Raw genomic sequence first — 15,544 nt, forward strand, 5'->3', positions numbered from 1 at the left:
ACCGTCCTGGATGAGCACCTGGTCGGAGCCGTCACCTACTCAAATGACCTTCTTGGACTAGGTCAGGGGATGTGGGGGAATCTCAGGGTCGGGCAATAGGGGTCCTTTACCCTTCCTAGTGAGCTTCCTCATTGATTTTCCTAATGCCTTAGCTTGTACCCTCGTGATGACTTATAGGGGCACTGCGACCACCTCGCCTTGCTCGATGCTAAGCAGATTAAGGCTGGTACACTTTGGCAGGATGATTGGGGTGGTAGGTCTCCTCGTGGGACAGTCCTAGAACAGATGCTTGGTCTCACACCCCGCACATAAGGGTGTGGGGTTAGTCGTGGTTGGAGCAACGGCGGTACGTATATGGGCAGTCCTTCAAGAAGTGTGGGCCCTGGCATTTGAAATAGGACACCGGAGGGTTTGAAGTACCTCAATAGGGGCATTCACTTGCTCTATGGGGACCCTAGTAGGTGTAACGTTGGAGTGGGGATCAAACTCCTTGAGTTTGGGCTATACTCCTTTCATGGATATTGTCGTTGGCGTAGCTATTTTCGTGGATGTAGACTGTGGACATAAATCTTTGGTCTTGGGTGTTAGCTGGAACATACAACCTGTGCCTAGAATCCTTGGACTTTGGAGTTTGAGCTATACTCCTTCCATGTGCACATTGCTTGCAATCACTGGCCTTGGGGTATTTGGGGGTCAAACTCCCTAAGCTTGTCTGTTGAAGTAGATCATGCGGCCTGATCACCTCTAATCACTGATTACCCTGCATTCGGTGACTGTACTTTGTGGATGTTAACATTTCCTGTAGACAAAACAAGCATCTGGTAAGAACCCGAACTTAACCTAGATGGGGAGCTTAAGGCTACCCAAGAGCTATGCTTCGATGAAATGGGGCATTGGCTGCGCCCTATCCCAGAGGATCCATATCCTTTTTCTTCCAAAGGGGGCTCTTGTTGAAGGTGGAATAAGAAGCACTCTACCTAGCATAGTTGCCATCTTTTCCATTGAGTCACCCAGCCACTGAGGAAGGCTCGAAAACTCGATCCATACAGGGCAATCATGAAACAAGAACTCGTCGATGGAGAATGTAGTTGGAGCATTGGTAAGTCCAAAGGGCATTACCAAAAACTCATAATGTCCAAATCTGCTTCTAAAAGCGGTTTTATGCACATCCTCATCTGATGAGGAAAAACCCTTTTCCCAAGAATTTAGCAGAGTAAGCATCTTGTGATAGATCATATTCATACGTGAGAAACTGCTTCAATTCATCCAATGATGGGACGCGGCCTGTGAAGAAGAGGTAGACCCCACGTCGTGCCAACCATTCCAACTCCGACATGACTTCCTCTAGGTGTATTTCGCATGTGATCGAATGCCTCTTGCCAGCCTTTTCTTTTAGACTCTTTGGCGCGAAGAGCGAGCAGTCTGGATGCCTTTTCCACCTCTAGCGAATTTTGTGCGCCAAGATTTCTGCTTAGGACTATGTGTCACCTTGCTCTGATTTCTCGTGTGTCATTCACCTCTCCTACTCTCTCTCTCTTCTTTTGGTAAAAAATTCATCTCTTCTTTTGTGTCTCTCTCTTTCTCTTCTGCAAAGGGATATAAAACTGCTCTGTAATTCTCAGTTTCTTCAATCTGTAGCGAGATGGAAGCTTGCTGCTGAGCCCCTGGCTATGGCGGAGCCCTAGCTCAGACTCTGCCCGTTTCTAAGCTTTGGCTATGGCGTTCCCCTGACCTCCCTCCTCCCTCAACATGTCTCGCGGTGCCATCTCCCATTATAGCTCCCGTAACCTCGACGCTTGCACCCTTCAACTCAATTCCTGGAACCCTTTCGTCTCCCCTTCCCCTGCTTCCATCCCTTCCTCTCCTCTTCCCCCCCCTCTCCCCGTCGATCTTTCCTCCCCTCGCGACGATGATAATTCCCTCCCAGAGCCTCTTGAATGCCGATTTCGTCCTATCTCCTCCGATCTTGACGGCATCGCAGCTGGAGCCGCCCCATTGCCCCTCGGCTTAGAGCATTGCCTTGTCAAATGCTCCTTCAAGCACTTTATGGGCAGAGGCCTCGGTAACGAGCGCTCCCGCTGGTCTTGCGCTTCTCAACCGGATTTTGTAGTTCGATTAGACTGTCAGGCCTGGGATCCTAGTAGACATGCACAAGATTTGGAAATGATTGGAGAATCTGGACCAACTCTGGACATGCTTCAAGTAAGCAAAGTCTGCGAGCGTCTCGCAGAGGAGACTGCTAATAATCGTAAGGGCACATCGAATTCTAGCGACTGTGATAAGGTGTCAAGATCTATGAAGATTCCTTCTCCCAGTCTTAGTAGCTGGAGCAAGAGGCACAAACAGCTATCCCGAGCTCTTGCAAGGGGACTGTGGCGATGGAGAGAGGGTGCACGTGCGAGTAAGAGACGGCGTAAGGCCGGATCCTCCCGCTCTGGGTCTGGTAGGAGTAGTGACTCCAGAAGAGCTGGGCAGGGAGCTCGAATGTATGCCTCTGATCCACCCACTGTGGGTGCTTCCGCTGCATACGCTACGTGCTCTGATATTCCAATGCCGGGAACAGACTCGAGTGGGGAGCTGTTCTTTTTCGGAGAAGGCAATGGGATTAGCTGGGAACCAGATTTTTCTTCGAGTGGCGAAGGCTTATCGCTCAGACGCGATGGCATAGATTTATATCATGCCTGGTTTGCTGCTGAAACTCAGAGCCTCGAATCCGGATATGGGAGTGAACCTGGTTATAGAGGTGACGTAGAGCTTGGTTATGGGGAAGATGGCTTCCCTGATGAACAGGACGAAGAGGAAAAGGAGCAGCTGCATTTAAGTCCATGGAGAGACAGCGTCCCTAAAGCAGTAATGTCGAGTGCTCAACCCCAAAATATTGCAGACCCCGAAATGTTAGAAGAAGGTGAGCAATTACACTTGAGCTAATCAATGACTGTTTGAGCTACGCTTAAAATCAACTACTGTAGAGAGTAGACAATGGAGAGGCTGAGAGATACTAAGGACTCTTATGCTGCCAACGTGCCTTCCCTCCCTACACTCCCATACGATATAGAAGTCTACTCTGGTTCAGACATCATCCTATCTTCTGCACTTTGATTAATGAATGTATGAGGTTACCTAACGACAACTTCGGTTGTTTTTTGACCCTGGCAGATCATGTGGCTGATCCTACAGCTTTAAGTGACTTGAAAATGCAGCATCGTTTGCGGAGGAGGCGCCAGGATTGGCGACTGTTTAATGGGCAGAAGAGTAGACATCTTTGATCAAGCCTGGTAGAGTTGGAAATTTATGGTTTCACGTCAGCCACCCTCATGCAGGTGAAGGTGAAAACCAGTATATAGCGTTATTGTTGCATATCTGCTCTAGTTCTAGGTGCAGAGGAATTTGAATTCATTTGTTGACCTGTATCTAGGCGAACTCAGATGAGTGATATTTTCTGTCATTGAAACGAAATCATTTTCAGTTAGCCTTTGTAGATTATAATGCCTGTAAGCATTCATGTCATTGCCGTTTGAAGCTTGCATCGCTAAAGAAATTCTTTAAATTTCCTTACTCCACTAGTTTTGAGGCCTGTCTCTCCTTTGAAGTAGTCTAGAATATTATTTAGCCAGAAATTTGGAGTATCTCTTTATTGCAATATTGTAAGCACAGGTGAGCTACGAGTCTCAGTTTTATTTGCAAGGTAGTAATGTCTTTTATCAAGGTCTGGTCTTTTGTATACCCTACGAAAGATTTGTAGGCTCTTTGTTGATACATCATACACAAAACCTTTTAGCTTTATCAATAATTCAACCTTCTGAGCAGCTTGAGATAAACATTTCAGGTCACACTAACAAGCCCTCGCTCATGAGGGTATACATCCCTATATGCATAGTAAGTAAAGGTCCAAGTCAGCCTATAAAATTTGGAAATAGTGGGAATGCCACATATATCCAGATGAATCCAGGAACATTCTCTTAAATCACAACACATAGGGCAGTTTTAATCTCATGACAGTCACTGATTTATATCAACCCTCAAGCATGTAAAATACAGAATGAGGAACCAGAGTATAATGTGCATAGGTGTGATATGGATGGTGCTCCTTGCCATTTGGATTGAAGGTTGATGTTACATTACAACCCCCTGTCGGCACGATCCTTATTTGTGTGATCACACAGCTGATCTTACATGTCCTCGCCATGGGATCTAGGATAATAGAGAAATCCACATGGGCTGCCATGTGGGCAGCATGACAAACAGCCATGTTGTGAGGCTTAGCCTTAAAGGGTGGGTAGGCTTTAGGGTCAGCAGAACTGGCGCTGGTGTAGAGCCCAGCAATGGCCACAGCTGGGTTAGGGTGTTTATAACGTCAGCCTGAGACAGTAGGTTGGCAGAGCGCTGAAGGAAGAGGGGTCGGCAGGGCCGACCTGTTTCAGACTGGATTGACCAGTTAGAGTTCTTGGTCAGCCTTTTCAGGGGGTTAGGGACAGACCAGCCCCTTACCTGTATAAAGGACCCTTGTGCATGTTCCCTCTGCAATCACTGGAGGCATAGAAAGACCTGTGGCTCCTCCAGCAGGAGGAGAGGACAGTTTCAGTTGCAGAATAAGCCGCGTCCCTATCCGAGTCAACTAACCACAATCATCTTTTTTGAACCAAACATTTGGGAACAATTCACAATAAGCACCATTTGAAACTCCCCGCCCAATTATAGAGTGCCTCAAGCTCATGCCCTGAGCACATAGAGGTCATAGATAAGGTTCATGGCATGGGCCCTAGTCAAGTAGACATTTTCCCATTCCTTGGGTACAAGGGAGGCAGTGAACTAGCTTGCCAGCCTGCCATGCCTATGGCCATTAACCACAATCCAGGGAATGATCAGTGATTGCCCATAGCTGAAGTCCTCATGCCAATATACAGCCTAGGCAACAGCTAAATGTATAATGAATGGATTTTACCCCTGAAGACATCTGCAGTCCTGATTGTTTGGCCTTGCTGCCTGCTTATAATCTTGTATACTAGTGTTGTTTTCCTCATCTGGGGGTAATTTTTGGCTTTACTTTCATCAGACTAGATCAGCCTGCTCTTTCTTCTTTTACTTAACGCATTAAGACATGCAAGATTCTGCTCTCACAGCAGTCGTGATTATTGAGCCTTGCTCTGCCTGTCTATTGTTGCAGTATTTCTTAGAATGCTTGTATCCTGTACTGTCTGTATCTGCAATTGTCTTCTTGTCCGCATCTGAGGTCTGGCAAACTAAGTTTGGAATCTGTTTGTTGGCTCTCTCTCTCTCTCTCTCTCTCTCTCTCTCTGTGCGGCTGTGAATAATTTGCCATATATATTAGTTTAATGGCATTTTTTTAACTGATAAATGCATGGAAAATGACATTTTGACTTTGGTTTTGGTTTATTGATGTGGATGTTTCAGATTAGTCATATTATGTGGAAGTACGTTGTCCAAATTTGATCTCTAAAGACTTTTGCGAAAGTTTTGAAAGAGAGGTTGAATCTAGTATAGTATAATTTGTATGTCAGGTTTCTGAGTTAGAACCTCTCTTCACAAAGGTGGTCTTGTAAAAAATGTCTTAGGGCTACCAATGGGAAGGGTTTTTGTTATGTTTCCTATGTGCTGATTAAACAGTAGTATTCAATTTTGAGGAAGGGCGTAGAGGTTGTATGCTCTGCATGGACTTGTCTCTGGAACATGGTACATCAGAATTTAGTGAAGACTGTTCCTATCTGGAGAACTATCTGAGCGATTACAGAAATCAGTTATTGTTTCAGAATATTAAACAAAATAGGGGAGAAATTATTGCTGTGAACAGGTACCTTAATGATATAGGGGAAATATTAATCAAATGCACGACAAGAGATCTCCAAAATAACAAGCTTGTTTAAGAGGACAATTTCTCACAAATAAAGGTTCAAGGACACGAGGTGGTGCATGAACTCTTTGGCAATCAGAAACACACATCTCGTGTACGATAGTTAAGTAGATGTAGTAAAATTCGCACTTTTTTGGATGCTTTTGTTGATGGTCGCCGTTGGATATCTTAGTGATCTCTTGAACTCCGTTATCGTAACTGTAATCATGCAACTAATGCAAGTGGATTTTTCAGTCATTTTGAGTAGGGCTCCAAGAGTAAATATCCATAAACTTTTTATCTAACTGCATCAATAAAAGCAGACACAAAGATTGCCCTAGAATATGTTTTGTTAAGTGACATATTCTAGTTATATCTAATAGTGAAACTTGCTTGATGGTAATTGTTGGGTTATTAGAGGATCAATTACCAAATGTTGAAAGGGTGTGACTGATCTCAATTGCCATGAGAATCCTTGTGTCGCTTAGTGTTGAGTTGGCCAACTTTTTGAAGTTGGACAAATAGTGTCTTCAAAATTGCTTGGAAGTTTAAGTAATCAAGAAGTTTTTGCATGTGGTTTAGCAATTTTGTCATTTGAGTTACATATTTGCTTTGCTAAAATTGGATGGTGTGTTTTCTTGCGACTTTCACAAGATTTTGGCATGCCTCGTGCGAAAGTGCACATGGAGCCTACTGAAGCAAGTATTAACAAAATTTATCTTACCCTATTTTGCCTCACACAGAGGTTAGGATGAACTAAGCTTTATAATAATGTTTGTGGGGGAGGACTTGAAGATAAAGGACTCAATAATGTTGTGCCTGAGAGGTACTATTGGTGCCCTTTGATTGGCCATTCACCCCCATAGGTGCCACACAAGTCTCAATTGACATATCTACAATCTCTTGTGTAAGTTTGGAAAGCCCTTGTAGGGCCACGCCCATCCTATCTTTGTATATGCCCCCTTTGAATGAAAAATTCATTTAGTTGGGGGACTATTAGTTCTAGATTAGAGAAGAGGGGGGAGGAGTGTCACTTAAAGGGAATGGGATTAAGGGGGGGAGGGGAGACATGCCAATTAAGGGGAAGAGGGAATAATGGAGGGGGCATTAAATAGGGAGGGGCTTGTTATTGGGGAGGGGAAATTGTATTGTTTCCAACAGGAATACTATAGTGCTTTATAGCTTAATGATATGGCTCACGGGTGTGGAATAGAAGTTCAAGGGTTCATTCTTTCATGGAACTTCCAAGGGAAGATGGGTGCCTTTTTCATTCCCATTAATGTGGAATTTATATCTTAAAACTAACTACTAAAGTCCCTCAAACATAGGTGGTAATAATTGACCTATGCTTAGAATAAATTAACCTATGCACAAACACCGGTTAATAAGTCTACACTGACCAAAACAAGTATGAGAAATAAACTTGAGCCATAATGTCCCCTATCTAAAGATATACGATGATGCTCTTGTACTCTAGGGGTAATTTCTTGCCTATTGAGGTGATGCTCCTGTACTCTAGGGGTAATTTCTTGCCTATTGAGGTGATGTGTTTGGTGATCATGTAATTACATGAAGGGGTCTTGGCTTGATTGAACGAGCCAGTTCACATGAGCCACTAGAGGGATGGCTTGTTAATAGCATTGATGGTGAGGGGTTTCATGGTCTCTATTTGAAGTTCTAGTTGTAAATTGATGGGATTGGATGCTAACAGCTTGTAGAGGATGATGTGTAGCACATTTTTGCTTTTGGATCACTCCGATCCTAGTTACCAATGAGAAGTTATGGGTTTTTTCGATTCTATGGTTATGTGTGACTCTGTTCGCCTTCGGCTTGCAAGACACGTTGAGATTAGCCAAGATCACCTTGGGTTTCGATTCTACATCAACAATTAGTGCCATAGTTGGACATTTTGATTGAGGCTTTCTACAATGTTTGATGGGACACAAATGGGACCTTGTGATTGGTAAGTCCAACCAGCAGACGAAGATGGATGTTTGTGGCTAGTTGGAAGGGTCAACTTTCACATCCTACGAGGTCTTAACGTAGTTGCGAGGGGTCGGGACTCGGGCGAAAGTTTGTGAGATGAAGCCCAGGTAGGTAGTCCAACTCGGCCTGTAATAGGACCTATCTGATGTCCCACTCTGTCTTGCGTTGTCCTTTCTCATGATCTCTCTCTTCAAATCAAGTCTGGTCATGCGTATGGAGTTTCATCCTCAAGTCTGCATCAGGCGGGTGCCATCCATTGTAGTTTGTCTTGAGCCACGAGGCTCGTCAGAGAGTAGTGAGTAGAAAGTTGACGTTAATTAGTTCGAGTGTTTCTTTTAAGTGCATTGTGTTGGGTTTTGGTTATTGTAATCCCTGTGTTGGCTTGGGAGTCTTTAATTGATTGTTGAGTGGTGAACTTTAGTAGGCATTGGCGAAAGAATGTTAGAAGGATCGAAGGCTCGAAAGGCAAAAGTTGGCTTGTGAGGTGGGTGTGTTTGAAGGCAGTCCATCGGGTCGAAAGACGTGGATAGTCCAAATCAATTTGTCGTTTTCGTGTCAGTGAGTACACAGATTTGTAGTTGCAGATTGAGAATGTTGCATATTGTGAAAAACTCGAGCATGCGTTCTCTATTAGTCGTGTCTCACAGACAAGAAAATTTCCTCTGTCGTTTACAAGTGCATGACCACGTGGCACCACGTCACATCGCCATGTCACAGCACGGCCACGTAGTGCTACGTCACACCTTCCCCGTTCAACTCGAAACAACGAAGTGTTGATTCGGCAAACGTATGTGTAAGTTGTCCGTCCATTAGCGAGATGCCATAATTTGTAGGTGTATTTGCGAAGCTGCTGCACCACGTCGTAGGGGCCGATCCTCTGATGCACGAAACTCTTAGAGACCCTTCTTGTGATTTGGATAGTAGATTGACATAAAGTCTCCTTCTTGGTATACGACATCCTCAATACCTTGCGAGCAATTAGATCACCTAGGATACCTAGGATTTAAAATTTGAACCCTGGTCGGACAGAATTGTTGTAGGGCAGGAAATGTGATCTTTCACGTTCTCCATCTGAAACTTTGCGATCGTGTTTGCTGAAATATTTGCAACTGCAGTTGCTTCACACCACATGGTTAGATATTCAGTTAAAATTGTAATGTATTTGTTTCCTTGCAATGACTTCGCGAATGGATTGACTACATCCCAAGCTACTAACTCAAATGGCTTACTGACTTCAATGCGGGGTTCTTTATTAAAATCTAGCACGCAAATATTCTATGAAATGTGCTTGTAACTGTTTAGGGACATACAGACGGGGTTCTTTATTAAAATCTAGAAAGTACAACAAATTATTTTGGGTTGATATTTCATTTGGTCTGGATGGGATTGGACTTGATGCAATTGAGTGATTATTTGTTGGACTTTAGGGTCTTTTTATTGACAGACATGTCTAAAGGTTGGACATTTTCATCTGAAATGACTGTGGAAGATGAGAGGTGTAACTCTAGCTCTAGGTCGAATGGATGGCTATGTTGAACATTTTGGATGACTGGGCTTCGTGACAAAGCATCAACTATTGTGTTTTACTTCCCTAGTGTGTATTGAAGATAAAAAACATAGTCTTGGAGCACCAATACCCAGTGCATGACTCTGCCAGGTGGATGTTTCTTCTTGAGCAGCGGGATCAATAGCTGATGATTTGTTTGTACCACCACTTTGGTACCATGCAAATATGGGTGTAGCTTCGCGAATGCCCACATGATAACCAACATTTCCTTCTCTGTCGTCGAATAATTTCTTTTGGCTGTTGTGAGGAAATGACTAATGAAAGAGATAGGTTGCAACTGGTGATCGATGACATCTCTTTAAGTTTTTTGTATGCACTTACACATTGAGTTATCCACTTGAACTTTTCTTCTTTCTTAAGCAATTGGCGAAGTGGGAATGTTACCTTCACGATTTTGGGTAAGAACCTTGTGGTGAAAACAACCATTCCTAAAAATCGTTGTAGCTTCTTCACTGTTTGCGGTTCAGGATATTTTGTGATTGCTTGGACTTTCTCGGGGTCCATTTGAATACCTGTTGGGGAAATGACGAAACCTAGAAATTTTAATTTTTGAGATGCTCACTTACACTTCTTGAGTTGAAGCTTGAGGTTATTGGCTTGTTATTGCTTGAGGACTTCCTCCAATACTTCTACTTGTTGCTCCGAGCTAGCCGTACGGATCAAAATGTTGTCAATGTATACTACTAATACCCTCTTTTGTATCAGATCACTGAACAAATTATTCACCATCCTCTAGAAAATACTTGCAGCATCGAAAAGGACGAACGACATCACCTCGAACTGGTACAACCCTATGGGTGTCCTAAACATCGTCTTCTCCACATCTCGTAGGGATTTGCTAATACCCTGTTGCCAAATCAAGTGAAGTAAAGAACTTGGAAGATCCTAATTGATCAAGCAGGTCATCTACGTGAGGCAATGGAACACAAACCTATCTTGTATGTGATGTAGAGGCTTGCCAATGCGACTGGTTGGCCCCTAACAACCAATCACCTAGACGTTTCCCGATAGTTCGACAAGAGAGGCAGCTTCTGTGACTTGCACATTTTGTACTTTACTCCTCATCGCATCTCTTGGATTCTTACAATGCTTTGCTACGTGCCCCTACTTGTTGCAATTGGAACACCTTGGGTGTCCTTTCTTATCAGGCTCTGGAAGTTAAGTTTTATTATCATGACCAAACCTGCATGGCTGAAATTGCCTAGCCACTTTTTGCACATCTACATCCATTGGCACCACTGTGTCCACTACACGCTTCCGTCATTCGTTGTGTCCATGTGATGTAGAATTGCCTACCATTGTCATACGATTCTATCCTTAGAGTGATTTGAACTGCTTCGTCAAAGGTCTTTGGCCCCTAGTCTCTTATACTGTGAGGAATATCATACTTGAGTCTCGGGCAGAAGAAGAACAACTTCATCTTTTCGGACATTGATGGGTCGGGGGCCTTAGCAAAATCTGATTTAGCTTTACAATGAACTTTGCTATTGGCTCATCCACTAGTGTTTTGTTCCAAATCTTTTAGCTGTTGGAGTGTTGTTTGGGTTATGTTGGCATGTGCAAAATTCTGCATGAACTCATGATGTAAACTCCGCCAATGATGCTTAACGGGCTCATGTTGTTACGTAAACCATGTAGCGGCAATCCCTTCTAGAACCTTCCACACTTCAATGTGGGGGTTAAAGGTCACTGTGCCTTTACCTCGGTTATGTACAATACTCAAACACATATATAAATGAATGAAAAAGAAGATTAGGGTGATTCTGCACCCACAAAAACTTGTGTGGCTCTCTGTCTCTCTCTCTCCCTCTTCTGTTCTTGCTTCCGTTGAGAGCACTCTCAACTGGTATTAGAGCCCGGGTGATCTAGCTGAGCGTGCGTGAATGCTTAGAAGCTCAACAGCTCTGTGGGAGGAAGGAGAAGCTCTGTGGGAAGCTTTGTGGGTGACTTTACTTGCATCCGAGTATGTAGAGACCTTGAAGGAACCTTTGGAAAAGTCACTTTGGTTTTGCGAAGTGGTTTTGAGAGCCTGTTAAGTGTTTTCAAAGAAAGTCATTTTTTGAGCTTTTCCCTGTTCCGTTCGATGACAGAGACTCCGTATTGACTTGTAGAGGCAACTATTGCTTGCTTTTGGTATCCACTTCACTTCAAGAACTTGGAAACATCTTCATTCTTGAATCTGGGATCATTTCATTGGATTTCTGACTCACTGTTCTGTTTCTGCGTTTTTCTGCCCGGGTGTTGGAACTCAAGTTTGAAGTAACCATTTGCAGATCTGTCAGTTCTGGTGGACTCAAGAGGTCCTAAAACTTCTTTGTTGCTCATCATTCACACTCCGGTGGAGTTTACAAATAGCTCTATTTCCAAAAACGTTTTTCAGTCCGTGTGTTGGACCTAGTGATTGAGACCATGGTTTTCAAAACCGTCTGTTCCATTGCGTTCCGGACGCCCAAAAATCCCTACTTGTCAGTTCTTACGCGATTCAGTGGAGGATTTTCAGAGTTATAGATCTCTGTGTATTCGATTTCATCTCTGTGTTATGCATTTTTCATTGTAAGGTTTTGAAACCTTAGATTTATGCCACATGGCAGTGGATAAGTGTTGACTCCCATTTCTCACTCATCGGTTGGGATTTTGGAGTTCTGGCAGAAGAGAGATATTTTCAGATTTTCTTGCTGAGTTCGATTCTGCAATGACGCCCATGTTTTGAGGCATCTTAGGTTCTATTTTCAGTAGCGGTCATTACCGTGGGACTATGATTTCTTGAGCATACCTTATGCAGATCACTCTGGTTGCAATTTGAGCAGTGTTCGTGGTGTGCATTGGGTTGCAGTGGATGATTTATAGGCCATTTGGATGCATTGCGGTCCTTATTGGATGCGCTGATAGGTCCAAATTGCCTTGTGGGATGCTATTTTTATGGACGCTTTGCACATGGATGCTATTTTATGCTGAGGGACAGCTTTGACACATTGCAGGTGATGCACTGATAGTGCTATGCTCTCTTGGATGAGATATTATTAATGCATATGCTAGTGGACGGTGTTTATGCTTGAGTCATTTGGCACTTATTGGTATTTTGGATTGCCATTGCAGTTGGCATTTTCTTTTGGGCCAGATTTGCTCATATGGATGCATAGTATATGCACATGAGTCAGATGCTTTGAGACATGAGTTTTGGTGATATTTCACTCTATTGTGGCATACACATTTGGGTGCACCTGGTATTTGGTGTGATTCTCTCTTGTAGGCACTAGCATTTGGGATTTTTGCTTCATTTGCATCATGGCATCTTCTTCCATGTCTGAAAAGGAGTTTTTTAGCATTAAAAAGTTTGAATGGACAAACTTTTCTTTGTGGAAAGAACAAATAAGGGATGTGCTTATTCAAAAGAAGCAGATTAAACCCTTGGCAGGGATTGAAGCTAAGCTTGCAAATATGTTTGAGGATGATTAGAATGAGTTAGATGCGTTAGGAAAATCTACTATTAGACTTCATCTTGTAGAGTCAGTTTATTTCATAGTAGTAAATGAGCAGACTACAGAAGATTTGTGGAAAAAACTATGTGCCACTTATGAAAAGGAAATTGCCTCTAATAAAGTTTACCTCATGAAGAGGTTGTTTGAGCTGCAGATGAAGGAAGGGGTCTCCATTGCTTCTCACTTGAATGAATTCAATATTATTTTCAGCCAGCTTCAGGCTTAGAAGATGAAATTTGATATGGAGAGTAAGGCAGTATTTCTCTTATGTTCATTGCCATCCTCATGGGATACCTTTCGTACAGCTATCAATAACTCTGCATCTGGTGGATCTGGTGGAGTACTGAAATTTGATGATGTTGTGGGTAGCTTCTTGGCCGAGGAGATTAGACGGAAGTCTATGGACGGCAACAAGCAGGATGCAGCCTTAAATGTGCAAAGGGACAGATCACAGTTCAGGGAGAAGTACCAAGAAAAAGGGAAGTCTCGTAGCAAATCTAGGGCACGGAACATTGAGTGTTACTACTGTGGCAAGAAGGGCCATATGAAAAAGGATTGCTACAAGCTGAAAAGAGAGCGAAAGGATAAGAAAAAGAATGCAAATTGGGGTGCAAATAAGCAGGAAGAGAGTCTAAGGGAGGACAAAGGAAAAGTGAAGATCGAGGAGAGAGCAAAAGGATAAGAAAAAGAATGCAAATTGGGGTGCAAATAAGAAGGAAAAGAGTCTAAGAGAGGACAAAGGAAAAGTGAAGATCGAGGAGATCAATGCAGTCACACATGATAGTGACAATGACGTTCTCTTCATGTCTAGTTTATCTGCAGAGTTGCTTACCACTTCAGATGATGCATATTCCCAGGATTGGATTTTGGATTCTGGTGCTTCATTCCATGTTACTCCCCATAGGGAATGGTTCTCCACTTATGACAGTGGAAAGACAGGTTGTGTGCATCTTGGAAATGACTATGCATGCGACATAGTGGAAGTAGGTGACATAAAGTTTTCTTTTGCAAATGGGTCTGCATTTATTTTGAAACATGTGAGACATGTGCCTAAGTTGACCAAGAGTCTTATTTCAATGGGTCAGCTAGATGATGCTGGTTTTCATACCACTTTTGGCTTTCAGAGTTGGAAAATTCAAAAGGACTCTATGCTTTTGGCCAGGGGTGCCAAGTGTGGGACTTTGTATCCCTTACATGTATCAGGGGTATTTGATCATGTTGTTGCAATAACCGAGCAGCCAAGCACTTCTTTGTGGCATTGCAGGTTGGGGCACATGAGCCAGAATGGAATGAAACTTTCATGCCGTTTGGGTTATGTACTGCATTTGAGTTTCTCTGATTTTGAATTTTGTGAGTACTCTCTCTATGGGAAGCAAACTAAATCAGCCCATAAAAGAAGGGGAAAGAAAGACTTTGAAAAGCTTGATTTGGTGCATTCAGACGTATGTGGTCCCATGCCTACACGGTCATTAGGCGGGGCTGAATACTATGTGACATTCATTGATGATGCAACTAGGAAAGTGTGGGCTTATGCAATAGCTCGAAAGAGTAATGTGTTCCAGGTATTTCAGAAATGGCTGGCCTTGGTTGAGAATCAGTCAGGTAGAACGCTTAAATGCCTACGAATTGACAATGGTGGAGAGTATCTCCCTCATGACTTTCAGTATTTCTATGATACACATGGGATTAAGAGGGAGCTCACATCCCCTCGTACTCCAGAGCAAAATCCAGTTGGAGAAAACATGAACCGTACCATTTAAGAAAGGTTGCAATGCATGCTTTCCAATGCAAGTCTTTCTGGTGGTTTTTGGGCTGAGGTAATGAAGACTGCAGTGCATGTGATCAATAAATCACCTAGTAAGAGTTTGGATGGTGGTATTCTTGAAGAGGCATGGAGTGGCAAGAAGCCCTCTTACTCTCATTTGCGTATATTTGGGTGTGAAGCATATGCACATGTGCCAAAAGAGCTTCGAAAGAAGCTAGATCCTAAGTCTAGGAATGCATCTTTCAGGGTTATGGTGAAAGTGGAGAGATCCAGAAGCAAAGAAGGTTATACGTAGCCATGATGTAGTCTTCAATGAGAAGAAGATGCATAAGGCACCCATGAGGGATGTGGAAATGAGGAGAATCACTTTCCAGGATGTGAATCCACCTGCATATGTTGATAGACAGCAAGCTGTCCATGCACAAAATGTGCAAGAAATGGTACCATCATGTACTCCCACCAAGTATACAATCAAGGGTAGATGATGGATCATCTATTAGTGGAAAGGATGAGCCAAATGTGGCTGATATGCAGGTGGGACAGCAAGCTGAAATGCCCTTGAGAAGATCATCTAGAGTGTCTAGACCACCTAATAGGTTTGTTCCAGGAGTAGACGATGTGATGCTTACTGATTGTGGGGAGCCTTCTTGCTACAGAGAGGCTATGATGCGCGAGGATCAATGCAAGTGGGAGTATGCTATGTAATCAGAGATGAGTTCACTTATGAAGAATAAGACTTGGGACTTGGTTTCTTTGCCACATGGAAAGAAAGCATTGCCATGTAAATGGGTCTACAAAATGAAGGTCACAGGTGATGATATGCCTAGGTACAAGGCCCGTTTAGTTGCTAAAGGGTTCAAGCAAGAGAAGGGTGTGGACTTTGATGAGATATTCTCTCC

At 43.3% G+C, this 15,544-nt stretch overlaps 1 protein-coding gene across 4 annotated transcripts; it reads left to right on the forward strand.

Moving 5' to 3' along the window:
- The first annotated feature begins 1,531 nt into the window (after positions 1–1,531).
- On the forward strand, positions 1,532–10,160 carry LOC147898780 (LYR motif protein). Of its 4 annotated transcripts, none has more exons than XR_015541575.1 (3): positions 1,532–2,905; positions 3,157–3,320; positions 10,107–10,160. XR_015541575.1 is itself a non-coding variant. In XM_087379610.1 (2 exons), the coding sequence occupies exons 1-2, from the start codon at positions 1,750–1,752 to the stop codon at positions 3,264–3,266; spliced, it is 1,266 nt and encodes a 421-aa protein (XP_087235736.1). In that variant the 5' UTR covers positions 1,532–1,749; the 3' UTR covers positions 3,267–5,225. The 4 variants fall into 4 exon arrangements, 1 of the variants encoding a protein (XP_087235736.1); XR_015541574.1 differs by lacking the exon at positions 10,107–10,160 and adding an exon at positions 5,413–5,957 and having other exon boundaries at positions 3,157–3,326; XR_015541573.1 differs by lacking the exon at positions 10,107–10,160 and adding an exon at positions 5,413–5,956.
- The last annotated feature ends 5,384 nt before the right edge of the window (positions 10,161–15,544 follow it).

This window comes from Dipteris shenzhenensis, chromosome 9, assembly GCF_047967505.1.
Source record: "Dipteris shenzhenensis isolate YYH24624 ecotype China chromosome 9, Dip_SZ_1.0, whole genome shotgun sequence".
NCBI classification, from domain to species: domain Eukaryota; kingdom Viridiplantae; phylum Streptophyta; class Polypodiopsida; order Gleicheniales; family Dipteridaceae; genus Dipteris; species Dipteris shenzhenensis.

Excerpts from the sequence above, each read along its gene's own strand:
- LOC147898780 (XM_087379610.1), top strand. The coding sequence starts at position 1,750 with ATGTCTCGCGGTGCCATCTCCCATTATAGCTCCCGTAACCTCGACGCT. Across the intron at positions 2,906-3,156 it reads CCCCGAAATGTTAGAAGAAG|ATCATGTGGCTGATCCTACA; the intron begins GTGAGCAATTAC and ends TGACCCTGGCAG.